Source organism: Lissotriton vulgaris, chromosome 1_1, assembly GCF_964263255.1.
Source record: "Lissotriton vulgaris chromosome 1_1, aLisVul1.2, whole genome shotgun sequence".
NCBI lineage: Eukaryota > Metazoa > Chordata > Amphibia > Caudata > Salamandridae > Lissotriton > Lissotriton vulgaris.
This window is the reverse complement of record NC_141685.1, coordinates 129,672,940-129,686,080: the sequence shown is the minus strand read 5'-3', so window position 1 is coordinate 129,686,080 and position 13,141 is coordinate 129,672,940. Positions and strand designations below refer to the sequence as shown.

Sequence of the window (13,141 nt, the reverse complement as noted above, 5' to 3'; positions counted from 1 at the left end):
TATATTACCCTTGTTTCGTAACTTGCCCTTTTTGAATGTAATCTGCTCAGGAGTGTTAGACTTTCTAACTTTCAGCACATTTTTAACCTTATTACCCACGATGATTTGCACTGTTATTTGCTAATATTTTGTACCAACTGTCTAGGTACCCGGTAGAAGGTTTTATTTCTTGTGTTTTTTTATTTTAATTGTATTGTACTTTTATGGTATTGCTGTATACCGAATAAAGTAATTTTGATTGATTGATTGATTGATTGATTGATAGTGGAAGGTCAGGCATTTGTTGATGTATGCTGGTCCTACGTTATGCAAGGCCATGTAGGCATGACTCATCATCTTGAACTGGCATCTCTTCTGAATCGGCAGCCAGTGTACTTTCTTGAAATGGGGTGTGACTTGGATCCTTCTGGGAGGTTGATTATGAGTCTTGCTCCTGAGTTCTGTATTGTCTGGTGTCTCGTCTGGAGGCGTGCAGTAATTCTTACACAGATTGTGTTTCCAGTGTCCAGTCTGCTGGTGATGAGGGCTTGCATGATGGTCCTTCTGGTGTTTGCTGGGAGCGACTTGAAGCTCTTGTGGAGCCTGCAAAGGGTGTGGCAGCAGGTGGATGAGACTGCGTTGACTTGTTTCTTCATGGATAGCTTGCTATCCAGAATGATGCAGAGGTTATGGGCCTGGTATGTTGATGCGGGGGTATGCCGTGCTCCATGGGACACCATGTGTCATTCCACGGTGAGGTGTTTTTTCCAAAAATGAGGACTTCCATCTAGTCTGTGTTGCGTTTTAGACAGGTGTACTTCATCCAAGCTTTTGATACAAGCCCTGGCAATGCAGAGTATATGGGGTGGGAACTTTAATTCTGCCCATGACACCTCCCTAGATAGATCCTTCCCCCACCACAACACGAGAATGCAATCAGAATGACCCATGCAGTGTGGACTGGCTTATGCTTACCCAGACGTGAAACATCCGATGACAGATGAATCCTCGTACACGAGAATACTCGTTGTTCTCACCAGTACACTAACTGCACACCAGAATCGGCTTGCTCCTATGCAATCCCTCTGTGGCTTCCTTGGTCTTGTGACCTGAATGTCTAGGCCGCACACTTTCGGACCACAACCACCTCAAAATGATGAATCAGTGGGGCTGACGACATGCATCAGTACCTACTAGGAGGTTGTACGCCCCGGCCCTACGGGACAGAGTCTTCTGTGATACTGAAGGTACACCTATCGCCATCTTTGAGGCGAAGGAAAGAACTGCCTCTACGACAGTGATAGAGTGGGGTACCTTTAAGGGTCTCACATAAGGCCAGTGCACCAAGATGTAGCATTGTGTAAAACATGCCTTGCGAGCCCAGAACCTCTCTTCAACAAACAATATGAACAACGGAAATAAATGTAGGGTAGCTGCATGAAACTAGAACACAATCACCCCTCTCTGAAAGGAGTAAAGAGAGGCGGTGGTCAGACTAGGAACACTACACTATCAGATACTAGCATGGCTCCTAAGGTCGTTGACCTCAAAGACCCCCAGAAAGGCCAGCAGATCCCCGGTAGGAGTGTTATTGAATGTACAAGCAGATATAAACCAGGTTTTCCTGTAGTACCAGACGTCTGTATACCAGGCTGTGTTGGGAGCGCAAGCGCCCCAATTAGATGAGGCTGACAATCCCCAGACTTAACCCCCTTCAGGGACATACACCAGACGAAACCCTGACCACCAAGAAAATTGGCTTCATGATTGACTACATCACGTGCAACAAAACTCCTGGGATGGACGGGTTCCCGGTGGACTTTTACTTCACCTACAGAGCAAACCTCACTCCAAACCTACTCCAAATGTACCAACAGGCCCGGCAGGAGGGCACATTGCCGGGATCCCTATGGGAGGCTATGATATTGGTCCTGCCTAAGCCCAACAGGGACCACTGGAGCTATGCTCCTGCTGGCCACTGTACACCAACCGCAAGATTTGCAGGAAGGTCCTTGCAAACAGGTTGCTCCCCTGCCTCTCTACATTGGCACCAAGACCAGAATGGTTTCGTACCTGGGAGAAAAAGGTGTCTTAACCTATGGCGCCTCTCTGGCTGATGGAAAAGAATATTCATGAATTGCCTCCATACACAGCACTCTCACTAGATATAGAGAAGGCCTTCGACACCCTGGAGTAGTTTTACTTGATGAAAGTGCTAATGTGGATGAAACTAGGCCCAGAAATATTACACTGGACAAAACTCCTCTACACCAACCCGCTGGCCTGCATCCGGACAGGCAGAGATCTCAGTTTCTTTTAAATGCAGCAAAGATGCCCGCTGTCGATTGAGAGGACATATCACTGTATGCTGATGATGCATTTGTGTACCTCAGAAACGTGCATTCGTATCTACCACAGGTGATGTTCTAGACGATTTTGGTAGGGCTTCTAGACTAAGGCTAAATTTGACTAAATCCAGCTTATATCCCATGTGTATGATGTTACAACGCGTACTTTTAGCACGCATACCATTACAACAGATTTTTTACAATGCAGGTCATTTTACAACGGATACCATTACAACGCAAAACACTACAACGCAGATACTATTACAACGCATACCATTACAACGTAAGTATAGGTAAGTATATAATAATAATATATAATTTTAAAATATGTTGTAAATATTTATTAATGTATTTTTTAATTTAATTATTTGTTATATATTATTTTAGTAAAATTATTAATTAACTTAATTTTAATTTTAATATTTGTAAAAATAGGTTAAAAATACCCCTGTACCCCAAAACCTAAACCCAGCCCTAAAACCTAAAAATACCCCTGTACCCCAAAACCCAAACCCAACCCTAAAACCTAAAAATACCCCTGTACCCCAAAACCCAAACCCATCCCTAAAACCTAAAAATACCCCTGTACCCAAAAACCCAAACCCAACCCTAAAACCTAAAAATACCCCTGTACCCCAAAACCCAAACCCAACCCTAAAACCTAAAAATACCCCTGTACCCCAAAACCCAAACCCAGCCCTAAAACCTAAAAATACCCCTGTACCCCAAAACCCAAACCCAACCCTAAAACCTAAAAATACCCCTGTACCCCAAAACCCAAACCCAACCCTAAAACCTAAAAATACCCCTGTACCCCAAAACCCAAACCCAGCCCTAAAACCTAAAAATACCCCTGTACCCCAAAACCCAAACCCAGCCCTAAAACCTAAAAATACCCCTGTACCCCAAAACCCAAACCCAGCCCTAAAACCTAAAAATACCCCTGTACCCCAAAACCCAAACCCAGCCCTAAAACCTAAAAATACCCCTGTACCCCAAAACCCAAACCCAGCCCTAAAACCTAAAAATACCCCTGTACCCCAAAACCCAAACCCAACCCTAAAACCTAAAAATACCCCTGTACCCCAAAACCCAAACCCAACCCTAAAACCTAAAAATACCCCTGTACCCCAAAACCCAAACCCAACCCTAAAACCTAAAAATACCCCTGTACCCCAAAACCCAATGTTTATAAAAAAAAATAAACTTACCTATAATTATACTTACGATGTAATGGTATGCGTTGTAATAGTATGTGCGTTGTAGTGTAATGCGATGTAAAGGTATCCGTTGTAAAATGACCTGCGTTGTAATGGTATGCGTTGTAAAAAATCCGTGGTAACAGTTACATACCGCAAACTAACAACTTAAAACAGGAAGTGCTGCCCCAATTAGCACTGGGGTGACACCCTAACATCTTCAGGTATTAAGCGATGAACTTACCACACGACAATGAACGTGTACAGGGCAACTTAGGTGATATCCAAGGTTTGCAGCTCCCTGTTGTTTTGGGGCTCCCTGCAACTATCGACCCATGGGTAGAGTGGAAAAATGCAAAAATGCTGTTAATACATTTATATTGCTTCTCGATCCCTTTAGTTTACCTGCCTCTGCGCTTCTTCAGGAAATTGGACTCTGTTTCTGTTCTTATGGACCTAATGTGGGGAGAAGGCCACAAGAGAGTCGCGCTTCGCAAACTTTACTCTACCTTGGAACAGGATGGGGAATGTACATTTAAAATACTAATAAAGAACTAAAAACTACTGTGGGACTTGGAAGACGATTATTTCTCAATACAGCCCTAGTTTGTGATCTCGTTAGTTTCCACATTATCATCTGCACTAGAAGAGATGGGAGCCTGGGGTGTCTGATCACAGAAACTCATTTGCATACAAAGGGGGGTGAAAGCCTGTTCACAAAGCACAACAGAACTTGTTTATGTAAACGTTTGTACATTGCACAGGGAGTGTGATTCAGTGTGAGTGTTGTATGACAGGAGCGGGCAGTCTTAGTTGCTGAGACATGAATCGCTTACGGGTGCCTCTTGAGCTCTTTCAACTGTTTGAGCGGCAGTCTCAAATTCCAGGGGCACAGCTTGTTATGTTATGTTAATTTTGATATATATAGCGCCAAATCACCGACAGGTCTCTTAGCGCTTGCTTTGGGAACCTGTCCTGCCTTTCCCTGCGAGATAACCCCTACTGGGCATCCCCAAGGTGAAGACCAGGCATCCCATCGCGGTGGGGCTGTAGAGGAGATTAAGCAAACTATTGCCCAGAGTTGCAGAGTGTGAACCCATGATTCGAGTAGGCACCGAGGCGAGAATTATCGAGTCCGTGGACATTTTGAGCTCAAGACCCTGCCGCGTCGGGAATTGAACCTTGGTCCCAGGTCGGACCTCTGCATCAGGGTCTGCCCCCTCTAACCAGTGAGCCACACTTCTCCACTAACAGCTTCTCTCATAATCTTTGATTTTTGCATCTACAGGTAGTGCAGATGCCACCTAAGACAGTAACCTTAGAGTGCTTTCTGGACTCAGCCTGCTTTGCATTTTCCAAACTTTGGCCAGCAAAGGTAAATGTGTCTTCTACTAAAGTGTTCTTAGCACGCTTTTGGTAACGTGGCTTGAGCAGTATGGCCTAAAACACGCTCGAAGGAAAAGCAAAACAGTGGAAGTCACAAATTTCAATAGTTTATTAAAAATAGACAAGGAACTGTAAGATTCAAACCAAGTTTAGAGCAAAAAGAATATTTAATAATTATTCAGAAGCAAAATCTAAAGGTGGGCTGTGATTTAAGGATTATTAATTAGCAAAAACAATTGTCAAAACCAAACAAAAAGGTAAATAAATAAAAAACAAGCAGTTCTACGGAATCAATCAGGAAGTCACCTACAAAATTGTAGCTGACTTTGGGAGCTATGCTCGAGAGGACAAAGATAAGTTTAGTCTCAGGTAATGATTATCACTGGAATTCTCAGAAGGTGACGAGCTGCACAGAAGTGGCTTGAAGTGCAAATTTCCCACAGAGTAGAGTTGGGTCATCAAGTTGAACCTGAATCCACGGCCATCAAAATTTGTGAAACTTCAAGCAGTTACAACAGCTGCGAAGTCTTCGAAGCTTCCAAGTTATGGAGATGGTTCAAGGTTGAGGATAAGAGCCAAAGCATGGAACGTGGCAGGCCTGAGTCATGGTTAAGGGGATAGCAGGTTCCATTTGAAACAAAAAGAAGATGGAAGGAGGCCACTCATGTGGATCTTTGTAATACGAGGCTGTGTCCTTTTGGAACAGAAGTCATTAGTGTCAGGAACTGAGATCTGCATGCGCCTACATTGTTATAGACATCGAGAACTACATGTCCCAGAATGCCTTCTGGGCGGAAGCAGCGCTAGTTGATAAAAATCACGTGACAACGCGATAGCGTTGTACATGATTCTGGCTTTCCTGGACTCTGTCAACAGCCGTGCTGTTGGAGGATTGGATTCCTGTGTTTCTTCCCGTTGTTTTCCTTAGATCCGTGTATCGCTGGAGGCTCAGCTGAGCCGATGTACCACCTCGCGTCTCATCTTCCGTGAGGACGCGATCCGGATTCCTTCATTTTTGCCCACTAGTGGCTGCGGCGGGCGTCTTCTTGTGTTCCGCTCGGCTGAGCGTGAACTGCTCTTGTTCCTTGCCCGCTCGCGGCTGCGGCGGGCTGTATTCCTGATCACCGCTCGTCTGAGCGTGTGGATCAAAGAAGTGAGTTCCCTCACGGCTGCGGAGAACTTGTGGATTCCTTCTGTTTTTGGTGATTTTCAGATTAGGAGCCATGGCAGCATCTCACCCTGCACTCGATCTTTAAAGGGTATAGTTGTACCTTATCAATGACAAACACTTGGCCTAATTGATATATGCTAAGATATATATGTATTCCAGAGTGACTTCCTATCCTGTTCAGACAGTATACTTGTGGGAGACTAAAGTTCTGGATTTCCTTTAGTGTTTTTTCCACGTTGGGTGGAACCCCAAACTGTGTGTTTTTTCTTTCTTGGCTCAAGACTGACACTGAGTTGTTTCCACCAGGAACTTACTGGATTTGAACCCTATTTTTTATCTTTGGAGAAGGATAATTTTGTTCTATTTTTGTTCTGGGATCCGCTGGTTGTGGATGTGAGTATGATTGAGTAAAAGGATTTTTTGTGTTTCAATACACGGGTACTGGTGTGGTGTTGATGAATGATTATTGTCTTTTACAGGTGGTGTTGTTTATCTGTTCGCAAGAAGAACATCTTGTTGGGAAAGACCTATAAGGTATAGTTAGGATTCTAGCGAGAACATATGAGAGTAGATAGGATTGCTGTACAGTATTAATGTTATGCTTTTTTGTTACAGTTAATCCCTTTCCACCGAAGTTCCTACCCTTTCCCATCCCTCGCTTGATTATCTCTATACTCTGTATATTTCAATAGTCAGAGTGTGGGGGAAGTCAGTAGGTGGACCCCATATAGTATCACCCTGATCCTGAGGAGCCAGAGAGGACGTGACAATTAGGACTATTTAGGATGGGGCCAAGAATGGTTTGCATATGGCTGACCTCATCTGTAGTTACACAAAGACTAGAGAATAATGTGGTGGGATGTTGCAGAGATTAACTACCAGTCCATACATCATCTTTAGTTTTTCTCAATGATCAGCCCTACGTGGTACAGACATAAACAGATGTTGGTCCCATAGAGACCTATGACAAAGGGACTCCTGCTGCAGCCCCCTGGTGAGGCTCGTTAAGGCTGGAAACAGTTTGAGGTTCAAGCATTCCTGATCCTTGGAGGTGTGGCCTCAAAGTTCAGGATCGAATGGTCTCTGTGGGTCAGAGCCACTGCTTATAAACACTCAGGGAGCAAAACATACTGAATGGAATGAGGCCACAAATAGTTACAAAAGAATTAGGTAATTCAAGCATTTCCATCCCTCACTGTGTGCTTTTCTCAGTAGACAGTTTGTTGGACAATCAATGGATTGATGTCTTTGTGGCTGCTTCATGTAAATGTTTTGCGATGCTGAAACCTCCCCCAGGGTTTACAGTGAGCACCTTTTATTTTCCCACATTGTCTCTCTTATGTAGAAAGGTTACATTTACAACTAAAGTTTTTGTCACATTGAGAGCACGAGTCATTTTCTTTCTCATTGTGGGTTCTCTCTTGTTGAATGAAACTGAATCTCCAGCAGACTCTTCCCTGGCATTTAGAACAATGACAAGGTTTTTCCCGGTAAGTTCTCGCAGGTTGAGTGAGACCAGATTTCTGACTGAAACATTTCCAGCATTCAAAGAGCTAATAAGGTTTATCCTCAGCGTGAGTTCTCTCATGTCTAGTGAGAGTTGTTTTCAATCTGAAGCTTTTCTGGCATTCAGAACACTGATACGGTTTATGCCCAGTGTGGGTTCTTTCATGCACAGTAAGGGTGGATTTCTGACTGAAGCTTTTCCGGCACTCAGAGCACTGATAAGGTTTTAGTCCAGTGTGAGTTTTCTGGTGTTCAATTAAACTGGATTTCTGACTGAATCCTTTCCGGCACTCAAAGCACTGGTAAGGTTTTTGTCCAGTGTGAGTTCTCTCATGTTCAGTAAGGCTGGATTTATGACTGAAGCTTTTACAGCATTCAGAGCACTGATGAGGTTTTTGCCCAGTGTGGGTCCTTTCATGTACAGTAAGGCTGGATTTATGACTGAAGCTTTTACAGCATTCAGAGCACTGATGAGGTTTTTGCCCAGTGTGAGTTCTCTCATGGTGAGTGAGAGTTATTTTCCGACTGAAGCTTTTCTGGCATTCAGAGCACCGATGGGGTTTGAGTCCAGTATGGATTCTCTCATGTTGAGTTAAACTGGATTTGTGATAGAAACCTTTTTGACATTCAGAACACTGATACGGGTTATGCCCAGTGTGGGTTCTTTCATGCACAGTAAGGTGGGATTTCTGACTGAAGCTTTTCTGGCACTCAGAGCAGTGATAAGGTTTTTGCCCAGTGTGAGTTCTCTCATGGTGAGTGAGAGTTATTTTCCGACTGAAGCTTTTCTGGCATTCAGAGCACTGATAAGGTTTGAGTCCAGTATGGATTCTCTCATGTTGAGTTAAACTGGATTTGTGATAGAAACCTTTTTGACATTCAGAACACTGATAAGGTTTTTGTCCAGTGTGGGTCCTTTCATGTACAGTAAGGCTGAATTTATGACTGAAGCTTTTACAACATTCGGAGCACTGATAAGGTTTTTGCCCAGTGTGGGTTCTTTCATGTAATGTTAGATTGGATTTGTGATTGAAGTGTTTCTGGCATTCGGGACACTGATAGGGTTTTCGTCCAGCGCTAGTTTTCTCATATTTAGTGAGGTGGGATTGACAACTAAAGCTGTTCTCACATTCATTGCTCTTATTAGAGTTGTTTGTTTCTCCAAGTTGGGTTTGTTCCTGGATACATGTCATCTTAAGACTGAATTTGATTTCTGATCGTGTACTTGTTTATGTTACACTCAGCATTAACTTCTAAAATACATTTCAGATGCTCTTCTTAACATATGTATTCAACTAATTATAGTTTTTAACTGGAAATTATTTTCCTACCTTTAAAGGCACCGATCTAACTTGTCTTATTAACTTTCACTGAGGAGCCCCTTGTATTGATTAAGAGGCCTCTCATGGATTCATTTTCTCCAAGTTATGCCCGGGTGAATTTTCTCTTGTTTAATTAGTCTCATTTAGTGATTCTAGTTTGATCACATTTGATTTAGGAGTTTTAAAGGCACTGATAAGGTCTTTGGGCTTTAGTGTTTGCCTGTTAGGTATGTTCGTTCATACAAGTAATGACAGATGATTAGGGCATGCCAGGGTGGTTTATGAATTATCAATAGCGTAACACTGGCCCCTTTTATACTTCCTGTGCCAGTATATGCTTTTTCTGTTCAGTGGCTAAGACAGGTACATGATAGACTTTGGAGTTATAGGACACTTTGAAACCACTCGGATCAACCCAAGAGACAGAGCAGGTGGAGAAAATCTTCCTATATTGGAAATGGTAATCCAGCATCTTTGCTGTAACGACATCTGAGAAAGAGTATTTACAATGACTTTCTTTTAAACAATCTTTTCTCTCCTCTCGTCTTCAGGAGACAGAGACAAAAGCTTGCGCTTGTAAACCATGAATATTAGTCTTTTTGACGGTTCTGTCACATCACAACACGTCTACAGATGCTGATCGGTTGGGGAGGGTTTAGGTCTCCAAAGCATTTCTCATAAACCATAAAAACAAAATGTACAGCACTGAGTTTTCTCAAGTGCACTGCGTGGGGATCGATTGTGGCCAATGTTCTCCTCAATCTGAGTTACTGACACTTGGTAAACATTTATGGCAATTTTACTATAGGGATTTGACAACTTTCTCATTCACCAGTTTCTTCCGCTCCAACATCCTCACCATTCCTGGCACATAGAATGTGTTTCTTCTCAAGAGCTCGAGAATGTTTTAACTTTCCTTAAAATATTCCTTTTCGTTGTGTTTCACTAAATTTAAACCTTCTTTTTTCTGTTCATGCTTCAGTCACCTGTAGAAATGGAGTCAAAAATTGTAAATGAACACAAAGAAAAAATATTTGTGACCTTATACTTTGCACAAAGAAAGTATTGACAAAAACAAGCCAGGAAATCTGTTGAGTATCATTTCTGATAGTGGTGAAACAGCTCGGGGACACTGTAGATTGGGAGCTTCGGATTACTGGAGCTCATGGATGTGAGAGAAAACGTATTTAATAATTAAGAAAGAAACACTAGTTGCACATATATTGCGACATAGATTCTCAGAAGCAGCCAACACTATCAATTTACACTCTCTGTGAAACAGGCTGGCATGATAGTGAGATATTTGTAATTCTTTTAATGAATTATTAGATGTTACTTACTCCCCTACTCACTTAAACTATTCATCTATTCCTTTTTCCAGTGATCTAGGAAGGGACATTTTATTGAAAAAAGGAATTCGCCTAGTTGTAATCAATGCTTTAAATGCCACTGTAGACTGACACGGTGTCCAGTTAGCTCAGTGGAATTCACTATTTTAAATTGTGCGGATGATAAGGACTTACTTGGTGGCTCAGAACTCATCATGCTCCTCCTACAGGAACCAGGCACTGCAACACCTGAAAAAGTGAAAAAAACAGCACAACAGTAAAGGAAACCAAAAAGGGTCAGGAAAAGAAAAACACAAAATAGAGCAAAGGGGAAAAAAAGCTATCTTCCACTTTGACCTCAGGGGTCCAGCACAGGAAACTGTGCAGCAGATGCTTGTGAACCCATAAGTTACATATAAACACAGTGCCTCCAAGGTCAGCACCAGGTACGGCTCCACCGGTTGCACCACTCTAAAGCAAGCCTTGTGTGCATGTGTGTCCACACACTTATACTGTGTCTTTTGGTTGTAGTAGATAAGACAGAAAAGGATAGTTTAGGAGGAAGTAAAGAGATGGAAGTCAGATCAAGAGAGAAAAGACGCAGAAAGAACAGTCAGAGGGGGGAGAGTATCACCTGGTGTAGAGGAGAAGCCAAATGTGCCAATAGTTAAGGAACTGCTGGGCAAAACTGACCTAAGAAGGAACTGGACTTGCACTACACCCCCAACATTTCCAGGAGGAATGTGGCTCCATCATATTATTATCAGAAGTTGGATAACAACAAGAATAGTGCACAGAGGGAGTCAAATGTTGAAGCTGAAGAGACAAAAAAAAAACTGAGATCAAGAAAGGGAATAGAGAAAGAAGAAACCGGGGAAAAGGAAACTTAAGAGTTATAGGAATCCTTACCTGACAGTTATATTATATATTGTTCCTCCAAGGGTGGCAGCCACGCTGCACTGCCTGGTCATCCCAGAATACCTTGAAAGGAAGTAAAGAAATAGTTTTGCGTCAGACGACTATCACACTTCATCACATTTTACAAATAACCGTCCTGTACTTGCAAAACAAAAGAATCTCTTGTTCTCTGGAGGCCATTGTGATGCAAATATGGGTATGAATAAATACTTTTTTGGTTCACCAAAAACCACGATCCCTTGCTGGAAAAGGTCTCTGTGAATATAGAGTGCACCCACAGTCTCAGAGAAGAAACCCTAACAACCCAGTCCACGTCTTCATAACCCCATCTTAACATTTACAGACCATGAAACTTGCAAATCAAAACAATCTGGTTTGCAAAGGTATGTTAAAGTCCTTGAACATAATTCTGCCCACACTTCATAAATCAACCAGACTCTTATATTTATTCAAACCAAGCTCTCTGAGCAACTGCAATTCACGTTCAAGCTGATGCAGAGTTTGAATGCTGAGAAATGGAAGCAACAAAGCATCAATGTGTTGGTGCTTTTATCTATAACTTATCTGAAGGGATGATGCGGAGGGTCAGTATAAATAAATCCTTCACGAGACAAAGCTGGGAACATTGAAATGTTTAGACCTCCATTGGAGACAACGGAGCAGCAGCAGCCTATACAACCTGATCTAGGCCCGCTGCTCTCAACATTACAATGTCCTAATACACAGCCTCTGCCTCTCTGAAATATATGGATTGGGCAGGAGAAGGCAGAAGATAGCGCCTGCAGCAGGCCACACAGGAGCCCCCCCCCCTTCCTCCCCCCGTAGCTCGCAGTGTCACTGGCATTTCGGAAGGAGGGGGGGTTCTGCTCATCTCCTGCATCTCCCCGGCTCACCTGAATGATGAAAAGCAGTTTAGCCGAGCCCAGGGAGAGCCAGCGGCCGACTTCAGCCTCCTTTCACAGCTATTGCTGTGACTGTTCAACAATTAACCCCTGTGGTCCTGTATGCTACTGTTAACTGTTCAACATTCACACTTACAGCAGTTTGGAGTACTGGAGGTGTTTCAACCCCCTCGGTCTCTGGGACACTGTTGTTTTATTGATTAACACATTCTGCCCTCATGGGGCATACAGTGTAATGACCTTATAGTCAGCCATCGCTGGCAATACTGCCCATTAAAGGATCACTCCCATGGTAAAGGCCCATGCCTTTGGAGCTACAACAAGCTACAAAGCTATATTATAGGTTTCAAATAATTACTGAAGGCATAAATATGGTTACTCAGTCAGAGAAATAATTATCATAATATTTGCAGGAGAATCACATAAAGGGAACCTCTAAAGTATATCAAAAGCCAGAATCAGAAATAACTCTAGCTGTAAAGTCAATTGACAGACCACCTCAACAAATGTGTGCTAAGAAATAAGAAAACGTTTTTCTATAATATCAAATAGCAAACTGACATAGAATCTGCTTAGTTACAGGCCTCTCCTCCTCTGCACCCCTAGACAGGCCTCACCTCCTCTGCACCCCTAGACAGGCCTCACCTCCTCTGAATCCCTGGACAGGCCTCTCCTCCTCTGCACCCCTGGGCAGGCCTCATCTCCTCTGCCTTCCTGGACAGGCCTCTCCTCCTCTGCACCCCTGGACAGGCCTCTCCTCCTCTGCACCCCTGGGCAGGCCTCTCCTCCTCTACACCCCTGGGCAGGCCTCATCTCATCTGCCTTCCTGGACAGGCCTCTCCTCCTCTGCACCCCTGGACAGGCCTCTCCTCCTCTGCACCCCTGGGCAGGCCTCTCCTCCTCTACACCCCTGGACAGGCCTCACCTCCTCTGCACCTCTGGACAGTCCTCTCCTCCTCTGCATCGCTGGACAGGCCTCTCCTCCTCTGACCTCTGGACAGGCCTCACCTCCTCTGCACCCCTGGACAGGCCTCTCCTCCTCTACACCCCTGGACAGGCCTCTCCTCCTCTGCACCCCTGGA

At 43.6% G+C, this 13,141-nt stretch overlaps 1 protein-coding gene across 2 annotated transcripts in view; it reads right to left on the bottom strand.

Moving 5' to 3' along the window:
- Nucleotides 1–5,006: 5,006 nt before the first annotated feature.
- LOC147737760 (uncharacterized) overlaps nucleotides 5,007–13,141 on the bottom strand; it is a 168,319-nt gene continuing 160,184 nt past the window's right edge. The window contains exons 3-5 of one of the 2 annotated variants that reach the window (XM_086943986.1): nucleotides 11,149–11,220; nucleotides 10,435–10,488; nucleotides 5,007–9,897 (exon numbers count right to left, since the gene is read on the bottom strand). In XM_086943986.1, coding sequence (XP_086800112.1) covers nucleotides 7,637–8,782 — 1,146 coding nt within the window. In that variant the 5' untranslated portion in view covers nucleotides 8,783–9,897; nucleotides 10,435–10,488; nucleotides 11,149–11,220 and the 3' untranslated portion in view covers nucleotides 5,007–7,636. Of the gene's footprint in view, nucleotides 9,898–10,434; nucleotides 10,489–11,148; nucleotides 11,221–13,141 lie in introns of those variants that run through there. The other variant, XM_086944064.1, reaches the window with a different exon arrangement.